Source organism: Budorcas taxicolor, chromosome 2 (genome assembly GCF_023091745.1).
Source record: "Budorcas taxicolor isolate Tak-1 chromosome 2, Takin1.1, whole genome shotgun sequence".
Classification (NCBI taxonomy): domain Eukaryota; kingdom Metazoa; phylum Chordata; class Mammalia; order Artiodactyla; family Bovidae; genus Budorcas; species Budorcas taxicolor.
The window spans coordinates 101,051,136-101,069,741 of NC_068911.1; the positions used below are offsets into that span (position 1 = coordinate 101,051,136).

Here is an 18,606-nt window from a genome sequence, read left to right on the forward strand (position 1 = left end):
AGCTTCAGCTTTAGCATCATTCCTTCCAAAGAAATCCCAGGGTTGATCTCCTTCAGAATGGACTGGTTGGATCTGCTTGCAGTCCAAGGGACCCTCAAGAGTCTTCTCTAACACCACAGTTCAAAAGCATCAGTTCTTCGGTGCTCAGCCTTCTTCACAGTCCAACTCTCACATCCATACATGACCACAGGAAAAACCATAGCCTTGGCTAGACGGACGTTAGTCGCCAAAGTAATGTCTCTGCTTTTGAATATGCTATCTAGGTTGGTCATAACTTTTCTTTCAAGGAGTAAGCGTCTTTTAATTTCATGGCTGTAGTCACCATCTGCAGTGATTTTGGAGCCCCCAAAAATAAAGTCTGACACTGTTTCTACTGTTTCCCCATCTATTTCCCATAAAGTAATGGGACCGGATGCTATGATCTTCGTTTTCTGAATGTTGAGCTTTAAGCCAACTTTTTCACTCTCCTCTTTCACTTTCATCAAGAGGCTTTTTAGCTCCTCTTCACTTTCTGCCATAAGGGTGGTGTCATCTGCATATCTGAGGTTAGTGATATTTTCCCCGGCAATCTTGATTCCAGCTTGTGCTTCCTCCAGTCAAGTGTTTCTCATGATATACTCTGCATAGAAGTTAAATAAGCAGGGTGACAATATACAGCCCTGATGTACTCCTTTTTCTATTTGGAACCAGTCTGTTGTTCCATGTCCAGTTCTAACTGTTGCTCCCTGACCTGCATACAGATTTCTCAAGAAGCAGGTCAGGTGGTCTGGTATTCCCATCTTTCAGAATTTTCCACAGTTTATCATGATCCACACAGTCAAAGGCTTTGGCATAGTCAATAAAGCAGAAATAGATGTTTTTCTGGAACTCTCTTGCTTTTTCCATGATCCAGCAGATGTTGGCAATTTGATCTCTGGTTCGTCTGCCTTTTCGAAAACCAGCTTGAACATCAGGGAGTTCATCGTTCACGTATTGCTGAAGTCTGGCTTGGAAAATTTTGAGCATTACTTTACTAGCATGTGAGATGAATTATGAATTATGCATGAAGGGAGGCAATTCTAATTTGGAAAATGTGAAAATGTATAAAATTTGCTAGATGAAGAGGTAATTATGCAATTTTCTAAGGTAAGAAATACATTGGTATTGAGCTATTTAAACGAATTCAACAAGAAGATAGCAGAGGCTCTTTGTGGTGCTCTCTGTCACCACATCTATATACTTTGGGAATGACAAATTTTATTCCCAAGAATGAACCTGGAGGAAGGAAGGCTCCACTGAGGAAAGAAAACTTAAATGAAAGTCTTACTGCAATAGGAAGGGCCCTTATAGTAGACAAGTAGATGGAGATAAATTTCTATCTCATTCATTCAAGATCTTTCTGTCCAGGTCAATGCCCAAAATATGATGGTAACGTATATGACTGTCATCAATTATGATCAAGTTTGATGGCCCTAGAAGTGTTTGCTCAAAGGCAAATTAAGCTAGGAACTTGTGAACACCCTTGAAACATCATGAAACCGATAATGAAACTATATACTGATATATCTCAAGTCACTTATGTACCTGGGATGTGAAGTACACAATCACTTAATTAATATCTTGATAAAGGTTGAACATACATATAAACAGTCCTTTGTTTTTCTTTCGCTTTTTATTTAAACAAGGACTGTTTTTAATTTAAATTAAGGTTAATGTTCTAACTCCATTAACTTATTAAATAGATACTGAATATATTTAGAAAGTACTAAGAGCTGGATATTTGGTCCTATTTGCTTTTCAAGAACCCAAGAGAATAAGTTGAAAGTATAAAATTTAAAAAATAAAATAGTGTATATAGTTTAACAAATAAGTGACATAGGAATATGCAGCTTTAACTAAAGAATGTCACTTTTAAACACATGTTCCAAAGATTATATAATAAAAAGCAAAATATTTGGAGGTGAAAATGTTCATAAAATAATTTTGGAGATATAAACCTGAATCCAAGTAGTTAATATACAAAATATAGCATATCTAAAAGATGAGTGATATATGATAAAAACACTGTAACTGAAAACTATATAATAATAAAGAAAAATAGAGAAAAATCACATTGTATTTTAAAATTTAAAAGCACAGGAAAAAAGCTTGTTTTTATAATATGGGAAAAAAACGCATATGCAATAGGTCCTTCATTACACTTCTGTAAATGTTCCACCATGCTTTCTTGTTAGAATCAGACAGTACTTATTAAAAATTAAAATAACACTAGTTATGGTCATTGTCAGGATAATGATAATTTATATATATAGATATAGATAAATAGGGTTTCTTTTTGCCTCTCTCTATATATATACGCAAATATACATATAAATATATATATAGGGTTGCTTACTAAGTGGCATGCACTCTATTTGGTCCTTGAATTTTTATGACAGACCTATGAGAGAATGAAAGTAGGGTTCTCTCTAATTATGCTTCTGGCTGTGTAAGTCAAATTTACTGGTTCATTTGGACCATATGGTGAGAGCAACACTAAACTATTCAGTGTCAGAAGGCTTGAGTTGGCTTACTTGTATTCATGGAAAAGACTAAAATGTTTCAATCTCATTTCCACAATGCTGGCTGAGAATGAACTTTCCAGAAATATAAATAGATTGTGACCTACAATTTGACACATGTCAGAATATATTAAGTAGTAACTGGGAGGGAGCTCAATAAAGCCCAGTTCTTTCTTTTCCTTGTCAGGCTTTGCTGCATAGTTCTCTGTAGCCTTTGTGATACTTAAGACAACCCGACAGCTATAGTCAACTTGCTAAAATTATGTATAAATGGGCACTCACTTTCAGTCCAAGAAAACATTATATTAAGTGGAAAATAGAACGTCAAACCTCTTTATCAAAAAGACTAGTGATTTTTTAAAGCATTCAAAACTTTTATTGCTTGAATCTAAGTGGAAGTGAAGACAGATTTCACAAAGGAGAGTAGTCTTGGGGATTAGTGGTCAGGAGATAGGCTTTCTGATTGCATTACAGTAAGTAACTGAATAATGCTATGGTGATTTATCTCTCAGCTTATTATTTTATTCTGTGGAAAGAAATAAGAATGTAGCTTTTGCCCAAATAGTAAAGATGTTGTGAGTAAAGAATATGTACCTTTTACATAGTACTTTCAGAGAAGAGCATTGAATGTAAATATGTTTCAATATGTTCTGCAGCTTAAATGTCAATGTCAATGAAATGCTTTTATTGCTTAGGCAGAATTTGTATGTCAAACTAAATAATGACTGTATACATAGAAGACTAGTCAGGTATAAAACATTATAACCAGGGACAAAAATTTACAAGCACAAGATCAAATTAAATAGGGTAAGCAGCATGGTTCATATAGACAAATAAGTATGAATTCAAGTAAATTGCTTAAAAGAGAACCAACCAATGATATTCACTAGCAGTTATCTACCTATCAAAAATAATAAGTACAGTCATAGTCTCTTAAGAAATTCACATTTACTTACTTTTGCCAACATTCCTTCATGGCAATCAATCACTTTTTTTTTCTTAAATATATATAGTTTTTAAATTTTAATTGAAGTATAACTAATTTATAATGTGTTAGTTTCAAGTGTACAACAAAGTCATTCAGATACATGTATACTATTTTCCCTTATAGGTTACTACCAAATATTTAGTAAACCACACATTTTCAAATGGTGAGTTTAAGTAGGAAAAAAGGGTTATAATTTATTTGTCCAATAGTGAGCAGAAAGGTTATTTTGCCTACTAAAATCATATAATATCAATTAAATCAAACTGATGAATAACATTTTTATAACCAACTTAAAAACTGTTTGTTTAATAAGCCTAGCTTTTAAAGACACACAGAATTACATAAAGTTATTGGAAAATATACCTTAATAATACATATACCTTAATAATAGCCAAATGAAAATACATGCTTTTAGAAAGATATTACTTTTAGTCAAGCTACCCAGCAAATTTTGCTCTAAAATTACTAAGTATGTAGTAATGCTATATTGAATATACATTCAATAAGTATACCATTTTGAAAGTTTTACAAACATAATTATTGTCATGTTTACTCTAGCGGCTACTGTAACTGAATTATTAATTCAAATGTCAAGGATTCTTGTAAATTCCTAAATTGTAGTTTTACTTAAATTGAAACACTCTATGTAGCGTATTTTAGATGTAAGCTAGTGTGATTACATAAGAAAACTAATTTTGAGAATCTAAAGTATGTCGGAATTAGTTCCCTAAGACGTTAGCTATGATCACTGAAAATCCTCAGCATTGTCTCTGCTCATATCAAACAAATTACTGTGAGTATATAATTAAAGATAGTGTACATTTAAAGATTCATTTATCTAGATGTAAATCATAACTATGTCATATAAAGTCAATGGTCATTTAACACGGATTACTAATAAATTTGTATAAAACCTATGTAATTACTTATCCATACAATAGGAAAGTTTTCATTGTTGTTATTATATTAAAATTTGCTATGTTGAATTGATATATATAGATCTACAGGTAGATCACCCGTAGACATTTTTTTTTCAAAAGAATGAATATGGAAAAACGTGCATTAAGAATCCATATGGAGTTTCTTAACAGAGGCAAATATAGTACTACTAATAATGGCAAAACCAAATACTACTAGTACTGTTAACAATAAATCTACCAGTTATTGAGTACTTGTTATGTGGCAGGTATTTTGCCAAGTGTTTTACCAGCATGTGGTAGGCATTGCTCTCATTTTATAAAATGAGATGCAGAATGAGATCCAGTGAGGAAATCTAAATTTTCCAAATCTGCATAATTAATAAATATCCAACAAGGTTTCTTTCCTAGGTCTACCTGACATTAAAAAAAAAAAGGAATTTAACTTTATACCAAATTTACTTAATTGCTATTAAATATTCTTACAGAGGGCTTCCCTAGTGACAGATGGTAAATAATCTGCCTGCAATGTGGGAGACTTGGGTTCGATCCCTAGGTTGGGAAGATACCCTGGAGAAGAGATTGGCTACCCACTCCAATATCCTTGCCTGGAGAATTCCATGGACAGAGGATCCTGTTGGGCAGCAGTGCGTAAGGTCCAAAGAGTCAGACATGACTGAGCAACTAACACTATACTGTATTCTTATGAAATATTTTAGAATCAACCATTTTTATTGAGACTGTGATTTTTGCTATATAAGGGCCATGCAGAAACAATTAAATTTAAGGAACTCTCTGAAATTCCAAAGTATTTCCATTTTTTCTTTTGAGCATTATCATATTTAGTTGTACTGATGGATATTGCTTAATAATATTTATCATTGACTATAGTGGTGGTAGTTCTGTATTTACCATATTTGACATCAGTTATTACTGGTACCTAGTTAAATTTCTATTTTATTATTAATTTATGTTGTATGAAAAGTTGGTGCAGCAGTTTTAAGATATAAACAACTAGGAACTTCCCTGGTGCTCAGTAATTAAGACTGGTGCTGGTTTGATCCCTGGTCAAGAAGCTAGAATCCCACATGCCTCATGGCCAAAAAACTGAAACATAAAACAGAAGTAATACTGCAACAAACTCAATAAAGACTAAAAATTCTCCACATCAGAAAAAACCTCTAGAAATGTATAAGCTTTCATTTATTTATAAACAGAACAGCATAGTTCTGGTTGTTGTTTAATCACCAAGTCATGTCTGATTTTTTTGTGAGCCCATGGCTGTAGTCTGCCAGGCTTCTCTCTCCATGGGGTTTCTCAGGCCAGAATACTGGAGTGGGTTGCTAATTCCTTCTCCAGGGGACCTTCCTGATCCAGAGATCAAACCTGCATCTCCTGCATTGGCAGGTAGATTCTTTACTACTGAGCTACCAGGGAAGACCAATGCAGCTACATCAACCTCTATGTATTGTATGTGTACATCTAGCAAGACACTTTGTTAACATATAGTATGGACCTGAATGTGGCACTGGTAAAGCCTCTAGTCTAGTGAAATCATGTGTGTGCCACTGAGGACAATGTTTATAAGAAGAATTTTCTCTCCTACCGAGTCATGGGAGGAATAGATTAACCTAATGAACAGCTAGAGATATCCTTGCAGAGACATAAAACAGAGTGAAAATGGAGGTCTTGGAAATTTAAGGAGAATGAACCCAAAGTCAGAAAATCAAGACCAAGACATTCAGATAGAGAGATGACTATCCCAGCTGTGAAAATGAATAACATCACCAGAAAGAGGCTTGGGCAAATATTTTTTGTTAGATAGGAAGAGAACATAAATGCAATTATTAAAGAGCCATCAGAAAAAATATAGAGAGAAATCAACAATGCTAGTGTCTTAGAAGCCAAGTAGAGAGAAAATTTTCAAGTGTAGGTAATAATAAATGTAAAATTATGGAGAAAATTTGAGGAGGGGGATGATTGAGAAGAAATCAGTGGATTTAGTGATCAAGAGATTAAAGGATAGCTTTGTAAGGGTACATCAATATATAATAAATACAACACCAACATTAACTTCTCCATTCCTAAACCTTTCTTACCAAGAGGGAATCAAGATTGCATAAGGAACACTTAGATATTGAGAGATCTGGCCTCTCTTCCTAGAGAACAAAGACATGCAACAGGTTAAGTGTATTAAAAAATAAAACTACAAACCAAGTGAAGGATTGGAGTGACTTTATGATCAAAGATTTTATTTGTCATATATTGGTAGAGTTGGAAGCAGTAAGTGTAAGTTCTTTTGAAAAAAGCTCGAGAGTGTACCAATATCTGAGGTTATACAAGTATTAAGTTTGCTTTTGTTTGTGCTGTGTGTGTGTGTTCTTTCTTTTAATGGGTAGGATTAAACATGTTTGGAAGGAAAAAAGAGAGGACTCATTCATCAATGTTTGAAAAATGTAGAGTGTGAGATAAAGTTGGTGTGGAATTCCTGTTTTACCCCATCACTGCCATACAAAGATATTCAAATTTAATTGTATCTGAAATGAATAATGGAGATACAGTGTGTAATCTAAGGAAAATTTCAGAATGATTTTGCTAAAATGTTACAGTGTCTTTGTAGATGGGGCCACTGAGTAAGTCATACCTTTAAGCAGTGAATGTCAGAAGGAATAACAATAATATTCAGAGCTAAAATGTAACTGAGTGCCTTATGTACCTGGCACAGTTAGAAGTATTTTTCACTTTTCCTCTCTGACCCTGCACAACAACCTCATGAAGTAGGTACTATAATTAGCCCCATTACACATGAGGAAACAAACAGAGCTGATATTTGCCCATGGTTCCACACCAGTGACTGGCATAGATAGTCTATGAATCCAGGCAGTCTGACAGCATACACAGTTAAAGTCTGAGATAAGAATGGTGTAGAAACTAGTCTGATTAGAGCCAGGAAGCTCTTCCTCCCACTTCTTCCTGAGGTCAACTGATGCTGTTTCTGATTGAAAATAAGTTTTAAAGCAGGCTGTCAACTTCCCGTGTTATCACTGCTATAAATCTCTATTGATACCTTAGCCATTGTAATGGTACTGTTTCCTTTTCAAATGTCAAAATCTAATTCAACTACCTAAAAAAAAATCATTATAAAATGAACCCAGTGCAACTAGTTAGTTAGGGCATACCCAGAGAAGTTCTTGGAAATATTAGATGAAGCCTATTATAAAATTCTGCAACAGATGGTTTATTTCCCAACAGCAAACAAAAGATCTGCTATATCACCACACTGTTTCAAGTTAGATAATATTCTCCTGAATATGAAGATTTATACTTGTCAAAAATAAATCTTCTCTTCAAAGAAAGAGGAAGATGAGCTTTTTGAAAATGAGTCAGGTGGATTTTAAATGATGTGAAGCATATGCTAGGTGGGGGACAACCTGGTCACTCTGCCCTTGTTTCAAAACAGCTGTAGATGAGATGAAAGCATGGTGTCATTTCTCTGAGTAACTGGAACAGAGGAATTTTCAAGTGCCTTAGCAGATTGGGTTCATTTCTTTCATACTTCTATCATTTTACAATATCTTTTTCACTCCCAGTTTAAAAAAAAAAAAAAACCAACTAGAAAGTAAGGTAGAAAAATTTAAATCTACAATGTCTAAGTCCTATCTTCATATGGCACTTTTTCTGATTGCTCTAATGCATTTTGATTTCTCCTATACTTTCTGTGCTTCCCTGGTGGCTCAGGCAGTAAATAATCTGCATGCAATGCAGGACACCCAGGTTTGGTCCCTGGGATGGGAAGATCCCCTGGAGAAGGGAATGCCAACCCACTCCAGTATTCATGCCTGGGAAATTCCATGGATAGAGGAGTCTGATGGGCTATGGTCCTTGGGGTTGCGAAGAGTCAGGCATGACTGAGCAGCTAACATTTTGACTTTGACTTTTCACATACTTTCTGTACTGTTTGTTTCACATTGAACTCATGATTATTTGTGTTCCTGATTATATGTTCTGCTTCTCTGTAAGTCATCCATTGGTCCCTGTGGATGTAGAGTTATTACCTCTTTAATTCAAGTCTTTCATTTTCCTTAGTGATCGTGTTCTATCATCTGTCCTCTTCATCTTCTACCACTATTTATTCTCTTGTTTGTGTCTCTTACTATTTACCCACCATTGTTCCAATGAAGATAGTTTGTCTGTATATAAGCAACAGCTGGAAAATTCACTATCTTTATAAGAAAATATTTGGCTGAAAGGTTTAGAACTGTTTTCTGGCAATAAATAAATATGAAGTTGCTCAGCTTTTTTATGTATATCATTTAGCTTGTTTCTCAACCTTTTAATAGGCATTTATTTGCCACCAAACTAAAAACATGTGTAAATAAGTTTTAAAGCAGTGGTACCCACTGTAGAAATGTATATAACTTTCTTCATTGAGAAGCAATGCCTTCTAGCATTTATAAATGTGTGGAGTCTTTCAAAAGTAAAATAAATAAATTGTGGACCTTCAATTCAAAGTCCAATTTTGGACTTTCATTCATTTTATTTTATTCATTTAAGAATAATGGTTTTCAAATATGTATGTGTAGAATTGTCCTTCATTGTAAAATCTATGGCAACAGTAAAAAAACAACAAAAAAACCCTGTTATCAGTTTCACACTTCAAGTCTTAGCCCTTGTCCTCATGCATCTTACTGAGCATGTGTTGCTTGTCTATAATGGTGAAAGGAGATGGTTGGATACTCTCTGATACTAGACAATGGAATGACATTTTCAGAATCATAGTTATTTGACATCTATAATTGAATTTCCTTTTTATTCCCTTTTATGCTGTATGTTAATATTTTCACAGCCTCTAAACTTTATTCTGCCACCATTACAAATAGCAGCCTTTCGTTTTGCTTTGTTTTCCTTCACCTCTCCTATGGAGCTGGCCCTGGACTTCATTTTCTACTCAGTTCTTGACAGTCCAGGCATTTAGAGAGACTTTCTTGCTGTAGCAGTTAATTGTGTTATGCTCTAAACACTTGAAAGGACTATTCACCTTTCATTATGATGTAAGTTCCCATAGAACAAATAAAGTAAGATATCCAAAGAAGGTCTGTCATATTTGCTAGTGGGTGCTGTTAACATTAGATTTCTTAACTCATCTTAGTAGACTGCAAATGATTGTCCTTTACTATAATTAAAAATGTAAAATGAAATAAAATAGGGTTCAGTAAGTGCTTATAAACTAAATGTAATATATGTATTTATTATATCAAATAAAATAACTGATGTTCATAAATCTTATAGGTGATATGGCTACTTTAAATTTATTAAAATATTTATTTATAATAAACTTAAGCTCATATTTTATGTAGATATAGCAGTGATTAGTACATTATGATTGAACACTGGGAAATATGATTGTCTCTATTTTATATTTTAATGGCCAAAAGAATCTGCATAAGTAGAACAAAAATAATTTAAAAAGCAAAATGACATTATACAAATGAACTTACTTACAAAACAGAGACTCACAGACTTAGAAAATGAACTTATGGTTGCTGGGGTGAAGGGATAGTTGGGACTTTGGGGAGGTCATTACACACTGCTATATTTAAAATGTATAAACAAGCACTTATGGTATAACAACAAGGACCTATGGTATGGTATAACTCTGCTCAATGTTATGTGCCAACCTGCATGGGAGAAGAGTTTGGGGGAGAATGGATGCATGTATATATATGGCTGAGTTCCTTCACTGTTCATCTGAAACTATACCACAACATTGTTTGGCTATACCCCAATACAAAATAAAAAGTTTAAATATTTTTAGAAAAGTAAAATGGACATGAAAAGAGAAGTACAAAAGAATAAGATAAACACTTCAAAGCATAAAATTCTGTATGCATACAGAATTGTTCATAAAATGAGCTCTGATCATTTTACCCAATATGAACTTGAGTTATCTTCTAATCTAGGCTTCGCTGGAACATGGGAAAGCTAGGACCCAAAGAGGTTATGTTACTGTGTAAAGTCACAGAATAAGTAATGGACAAATTTTGCCTAGAATACTGACTTACTGATTCTTACCTAGCAAGGATTCCATGTCAGTAAACAATTTTGTCAACTCATTTCTTTTCATTATTTTTTTTCAATAGGGAGACCCACGTGCAGCTGTGCACTGGGGTTCACTGGACCAAACTGTGGTAAGACAGTCTGTGAGAATTTTTGTCAAAATGGAGGGACCTGCAGTGTTACTGCTGGAAACCAGCCTTATTGCCACTGCCAGCCTGAACACACAGGAGACAGATGTCAGTACTGTAAGTAAAAACAACACCCGTGAGGCAGTATGACAATACACTGTAAGGTGTTCATTAAGTCATCTCATCACCTCAATTTCAGCCACCCCCTAATTTTCAGGTCCCCCCCTCTGTTACCCCAAATATAGTCATTCTTTTCATTATCCCTCACCCATCTCTTATTTTAAAGATCCTGTTTCTTCTTTTTTAGCTTAGATTCCATGGTCCATCATTATAATTATTTGCTCCGTCCTCCCCTCTCTTTTGCTTTCCTAGTAAACCATAACCATTGCTAAATCCAATTCTTATCTGTCCTGAGCTGGCACCCTACTGCTGAATGCAACTGGAAAAAAAAAGTAGACTGCTCTAGCTGGAATTTTTGTCACTAACGTCATACGAGCACTTACTATGGTTTCTACTGTATTTAATGAATCCATTCACCCTTCTAGATGTTTATATCGCATCTTCTCTTTTCCCCTCAAACCCCCAATACCTGTGCCCTAACTTTATTCCCAGCCTAGGAGCTTCCTTCCTATTTCATTGCTTAGATGGTGCAGTGGTAAAGAATCCATCTGCCAATGCAGGAGACTCAAGAGTGTGGGTTTGATCCTTGATTTGGAAAGATCTCCTGGAGTAGGAAATGGCAAACTGCTCCAGTATTATTGCCTGGAAAATTCCATGGACAGAGGAACCTGATGGGCTACAGTCCACGACGTCGCAGAGTCATACACAACTGAATGACTGAACACACATACAGAGACACACACAAAATGGCCCCAAGCTCCCACCACCATATCCCTCAGACTACTTTGTCCTATGCTGCACCTTCCGTCTTCTCTCTTATGACTAGGGACCCCTACTGTGCCCAACCTTAGATGCCTCTTAACTATTCATTGTTGTTTAGTGGCTAAGTCATGACCAACTCTTTGCGAACCCATGGACTGCAGCACACCAGGCTTCCCTGTCCTTCACTGTGTCCCAGAGTTTGCTCACTCATGTCCACTGAATCAATGATGCCATCCAAATATTGCATCCTGTCACCTCCTTCTCCTCCAGCCCTCAATCTTTCCCAGCATCAGGGTCTTTTCCAGTGAGTTGACTCTGCACATCAGGTGGTCAAAGTATTCGAGTTTCAGCTCAGCATCAGTCCTTCTAATGAATATTCAGGGTTAATTTCCCTTAAGATTGACTGGTTTGATCTCCTTGTTGCCCAAAGGATTCTCGAGAGTCTTCTCCAGCACCACAATTTGAAGGCATCAGTTCTTTGGCACTCAGCCTTCTTTATGGTTCAACTCTCACATCCATACATGACTACTGGTAAAAACAACAACAACAACAACATAGCTTTGACTAAACAGACCTTTGTCAGTGAAGCGATGTGTCTGCATTTTAGTATGCTGTCTAGGTTTGTCATAGCTTTTTTTTCCCAAGGAATAAGTGTCTTTTAATTTAATGGCTGCAGTCACTGTCTGCAGTAATTTTGGAGCCCAAGAAAATAAAATCTGTTACTATTTCAAATTTTTCTTCATATACTTGCCATGACGTGATAGGACCAGATGCTATCATCTTAGTTTTTGGAATGTTAAGTTTTAAGCCAGCTTTTTGACTCTCCTCTTTCACCCTCATCAAGAACCTCTTTAGTTTTTCTTCACCTTCTGCCATTAGAGTGGTATCTGCATATCTGAGATTGTTGATATTTCTCCAGGCAATCTTGATTCCAGCTTGTGATTCACCCAGTCCAGCATTTCTCATGATGTACTCTGCATACAAGTTAAATAAGCATGATGACTATGCACAGCCTTGATATACTCCTTACCAAATTTTGAAGCAGTACTCATAGACACATCTTATACAACTGTTCCTCTTGCTTTTGCTTTATCAATATTTTTTCACTGCCTAATCCTTTCTTTAAAAACTCCTTTGTGCTCACATCCCTTTCTAGATAAAACTTTATTTCTCTGCTCATTGTTTGTTCTCCTAATTCAAATATAGTTGTTCTATAATATTATATTAATTTCACAGGTACAGCATAGTGATTCAGTAATTTTTATATTATGTGCCATTAAAATTTATTATAAAATAATAACTATAACTCCCTGTGCTGTATAAAGTATCCTTGTTGCTTGTGTATTTTATACATATTAGCTTTTATCTCTTAATCTCAGACCCCTATCATGCCCCTTCCCCCTTTTCTGTAATCACTGGTAACTACTAGCTTGTTTTCTATATCCATGAGTCTGTTTGTTATATCCATTTATTTGTTTTATTCTTTAGATTCCACATACAAGTGATATCATACAGTATTCGTCCTTCTCTGTCTGTCTTACATCAATAAAAGTAATATTCTCTCGGTTCATCCATTTTGCTACAAATAGCAGAATTTCATTGTTTTTCTTGTCTAGCATTCCACTATATATATACATTTTCTTTATTCTTCTATTGATAGACACTTGGGTTGCTTCCATATCTTGTCTGTTATAAATAGTGCTGCTGTGGACATTGGGGTGCATATATATTTTCAAATTAATGCTTGTATTTTTTTCCTAGATGTATACCCAGTCTAGAATTGCTGGATCATTATGGCAGTGCTAATTTTAGTTTTTGGAGGAAACTTCACACTGTCTTCCATTGTGGCTGCACCAATTTACGTTCTCACCAATAGTGTAGGAAGGTTCCTTTCTCCATGTCTTTGCTAACTTTTTTTATTTGTAGACTTTTTGATGATAGTTATTCTGATAGGTGTAAGGTAATAACTCATTGTCTTGATATACATTTCTCTAGTACTTACTGGTGATCAGCATCTTTTTGTGTTAGCCTTCTGTATGTCTTTTTAGAAAAATTTCTTTTCAGATCTTCAGCTCATTTTCCAACCAGGTTATTTGATTTTTCAACATTGCATTGTATGAGTATTTACATATGTTCAACATAAACTCCTAACTGATCACATCATTTGCAAATATTTTCTCCCACTCAGTAGGTTATCTTTTCATTTTGTCAGTGGTTTCCTCTGTTTTCGGAGAAGGCAATGGCACCCCACGCCAGTACTCTTGCCTGGAAAATTGCATCAGTGGAGGAGCCTGGTAGGCTGCAGTCCATGGGGTTGCTAAGTCTGATGTGACTGAGCGACTTCACTTTCCCCTCTTGCTTTCATGCATTGGAGAAGGAAATGGCAACCCACTCCAGTGTTCTTACCTGGAGAATTCCAGGGATGGGGGACCCTGGTGGGCTGCTGTCTATGGGGTCGCACAGAGTCAGACACGACTGAAGTGACTTAGCAACTCCTCTGTTTTGCAGAAGCTTTTAAATTTAATTAGGTCCCATTTGTTTATTATTATTATTATTATTATTTTATTTTGCCTTAGGACAGATCTAAAAAAATATTTTTACAATTTAGGTCAAAGAGTAGTTCTCTGGTTTCAGGTTTTATATTTAGATCTTTAAACCATTTTGAGTCTATTTTTACATGTGGTACGAGGCAGTGTTCTAGTTTCATTGTTTTTCATGTAGCAGTCCAGCATTTTCAGCACCACTTGTGGAAAAGACTGTCTTTTCTCCATGTATGTTTTCACCTCATTTATGGTAAATTAACTGTAGAGGCTTGGGATTATTTCTGGGCCCTCCTTTCCTTTCCATTGATTGTTGTGCCATTGTGCCAATACTGCACTGTTTTGATTACTGTAGTTTGATATACAGTCTAAAGACTGTAAAGGTTACATCTCCAGCCTTGTGGTGCCACGCCTTCCCCAGTCAGGATTGCTTTGTTCATCTGGGTTCATTTGTGGTCCAGTATAAATATTACGGTGATCAAATCAGTCCATCCTAAAGGAAATCAATCCTGAATATTCATTGGAAGGGCTGATGCTGAAACTCCAATATTTTGGCCACCTGATGCAAAGAACTAACTCACTGGAAAAGACCCTGATGCTGGGGAACATTGAAGGCTGAAGGACAAGGGGACGACAGAGGATGAGATGGTTGGATGGCATCACTGACTTGATGGACATGAGGTTGAGCAGGCTCTGGGAGCTGGTGATAGATAGGGACGCCTGGCATGTTGCAGTCCATGGCCACAAAGAGTCAGACACAACTGAGCAACTGAACTGACTGATAAATGTTAGGATTACTTGTTCTTGTTCTAATATAAATATGGTAGGTATTTTGATAGATATTCCATTATATCTGTAAATAGCTTTGAGAAGTCTGGCTATTTCAACAATATTAATTATTCCAATCCAAGAGCATGGATGTCTTTCCATTTCTTGTGTCATCTTCAGTTTCCTTAAATGATGTTTTAGTTTTCAAAGTATAGGTCTCTCACCTCCTTAGTTATGTTTATTTTTAGATATTTTATTCATTTGGTGTGATTGTAAACAGGATTTTTGTTTGTTTTCTCTTTGATATTCCATTGTTAGTATATAGAAAGCAACAGATTTCTGTACATTAATCTGTGTCCTTTATTAGTTCTAATAGTTTTTGGGTGAAGGCTTTTGGATTGCCTACATAGAGTATCATGTTGTCTGCTGTGACAATTTTGCCCCTTTCCTTCTGATTTGGATATAATTTATTTTTCTTGTCTAATTGCTATGGATAGAACTTCTAATACTGTGCTAAATAAAAGTTGTGAAAGCAGGCATAATTTTTAGTTCCTGAATTTAGAGGAAATATTTTCACTGTTGAGTGTGATGTTAACTGTGGCTTTGACATACATGACCTTTATTATGGTCATGCTCTCTCATCATTATGATGAGTTTGGTTTTTTTTTTTTAATAATGAATGGATGTTGAATTTTGTCAGTGCTTTTTCTGTGTCAATTGAGATTATCATGTAATTTTTTTCTTTAGTTTTGTGGTGTATCAAATTGATCGATATGCAAATATTAAACAATGCCTGTACCTCTGGAATAATCCATCTTGACATGCTAATATTTTATTCAGGATTTTTGCATCAATATTCATCGAAGATCATGGCTTTTTATTTATTTATTTAATTTTTTGGTCTTGTCCATGTCTGGTTTTAATGTTAAGGTAATGACGACCTCATAGGTGAATGTGGAAACATTGAGTCCTGAGTTATTTGGAATAATGTGAGAGGTACGTGTATTACCTCTTCCTTATGGTCTGTGAACATATGATCATGGAATTTTAAGAATTTTTAATATTATAAATTCGATTTACTACTAGTGATCATTCCTTTCAAATTATCTGTTTCTTCTTAATTAAATTTTGGTAGCTGGTTAGTGTCTAAAAAATTGTCCATTTCTTCTAGATTGTCCAATTTGTTGGCATATAACTGTCATATTCTCTTAAGATTTTTTGTATCTTTGTGTTATCTGTTGTCATTCCTCCTCTTTCATTTCTGATTTTGAGTCCTTTCTCTTCTTCTTGGTTAGCTTGGATAAAGGTTTATTGATTTAGTTCATATTTACCAAAAAGCCAGTTCATGGTTTCAATGATTTTTTCCATTGGGTTTCTTATTTTGATCTCGATTTCATTTGTTTACCCTCTGATCTTTATCATTTCCTCTCTGATAGCATTTCAGGATATATGACTCTGTTTGTCTCTTGCTGCCTTTAGAATTATCTCTTTAACTTGTGACACTGAATTATATGTCTTAGTGTAGGTCTGTTTGGGTTCACCTTATTTGGGACCCTGTGCTTCCTATATCTAGATATCTGTTTCCTTCTTCAGGTTTTATAGGTTTTTAGCCATAATTTCCTCTAATACATTTTCAATCACTTTTACTCTTCTCCTTCTGGAATTATTATAATGCAGATGTTGGTATGCTTAACCTTATCATAGAGAACTCTTAAACTGTGTTCTTTCTTTTAATTTATTTTTCTTTCTCCTGTTTGACTGTGTGATGTCCAATGTTCTATTTCAAGAGAACTTATGTTCTTTTCTGTTACTTACTCTACTATTCATGTCTTCTACTGCTTTTTTTTTTCCCATTATTGAGCTGTTTATTTCTAATTGGATTTTTCATACACTTCTGTATTCCTTGTGAAAATTTTCACTGTATTCATCTATTCTTTTCCTTATTCAGTTACTGTTCTTATTACTAATACTTTGAATTATTCATCTGGTAAAGTGTTTATTTCTGTCTCAGTTTTTTCAGGATTTTTTTCTTGTTCTTTCAATTGAGAATAGCTCCTTCCTTTTTCATTTTGCTTAACTTCCTCTTCCTCTATGAGTTATGTGAAGCAGATGCCTTCTTGAGAGCATTCTTATGTGGAAACATTCCTGCACAGGCTGTGTGTGCTCAGTGCCTTTGGTGGGATAGCAGAATTTGTCTTGTATGCAAGTCATGTCTTTCCTCAGGTTCTGCTGGCAGCTATCACCTTAGTAGGGGCTCAGACTAGAGATGGTGGGGCTTCACCTGAAGCTGAGTGTGAGGCAAGTCTTTCCCTTGATCAATGGACATATTGGCCCTATCAGGGATCGGATCCAATCCCAAGGTACTGAAGCAAAAGCTAGGAGGGTCATCCTCAAGGTACCTCAATTTTATTTACATATGTGCTTCCCCCTCTTCTAGGACTGGGACCCTCTCCCCAGAGTCAGGTAGCCTCAGAGCATGAGGGTCAAACATGGGCTCTCAGTTCATGTCTCACACAGAGGTTTGAGCTGTCTCTAATTCTCTGCCTGAGGTATCAACAGTTATTTTCCTTATTTGCCTCAGATTCAGCCTTGGGTATGAGTCACATTGGTCCCTCACAGCCAATCATTCCTGAAAACTAAAAAATATAGTCATAATCTGAAAGTAGAGAGTTATTTTATTTGGTGGGAATATTTAGGACTCTGAACCTGGGAGACAGCATCTCAGGAGCTCTGAGAAAACTTCTCCAAGAAAGTGGGATGGGGAGCCAGGCTATATTCAACTTTACAACAAAGAGAGCAGACAGTGTGAACATCAGAGACCAAATATCAAATTAAGAAATTTAATACTGAGAGTATGGGAGGATGTAAGCCTCTGCACTCACTGAATTCATTCCTTTCATATGCATCTCAGATATCTGGGGCCAAATCCTGTCTCCTTGTTTACCTTAAGAAGTGGCAGATGTCTGCTTCTTGCATTCCCCCAGCTCCTCAGCAATCACCATGGTGTGTGGTGGCATCTGCTGGATCACAATTTTGGGATGCCTCATTCACATTTGGAGGCCAGGGAATGCTGATAGCTGTGACATTTCTCATTTGTTGATATAGCAGGAGATATTTTCATTTCATACTCCCCATCACCTCCATTGTCCCTGGCCTGTTGTAGAATTGCACTGCAGGGCAGTTGGGGTCTGCATGGACTCTGCATATGTGGGATATGGAGTGGAGGAGTAGTCATTCTCAGAGACCTGGGTGGCTTCTGATGCACCACTTGAGTAAGCTTCAACAATGGCCATGGCTGCCCCATCTGGGCTCTGATCTGGGACCTGTCATCTCTGTTCCTATAGTTGAGTTTTCTCCCCAGTTGTGACAGCCTCAGATCCAATTCTACTCTGTGACTTGCAGCATGCAGGCCTGGAGAATGCACAGAAGCAATAACAAAGCCAGTCTGTAGCCAGGAGGCTTCAATCTGCCCTTTCCACTCTTTCTTGGGGGTAAGGCGATATGCATGCTCTCCTTAAGAGCAGTGATTCCACTGCCTGTTAGTGTCAGGAGTCTTCCAACCAGCCAAGGGAGCTTATCTCCTCTGTATAGGACCCAAGCACATTCTGAGCACACTGATGATGTTCAAGCAATGCCAACTAAGATCCTACATAACACAAACCCTACCTACTATCCAAGCTGTTTTTGCACCCTCTCTTTTATTCAAGTAAAACCACATGGATTATTCTTCTCCATGGGTCAACTTCCCTGGCTTTGTGACTTTCTCATGCTGACTTTCTCATCCTT

General features: G+C 36.0%; 1 protein-coding gene across 1 annotated transcript in view; it reads left to right on the forward strand.

Moving 5' to 3' along the window:
- LRP1B (LDL receptor related protein 1B) overlaps nt 1-18,606 on the forward strand; it is a 1,834,206-nt gene that overhangs the window by 1,731,344 nt on the left and 84,256 nt on the right. Inside the window, exon 84 of the mRNA XM_052653145.1 lies at nt 10,586-10,747. Coding sequence (XP_052509105.1) covers nt 10,586-10,747 — 162 coding nt within the window. The remainder of the gene's footprint in view (nt 1-10,585; nt 10,748-18,606) is intronic.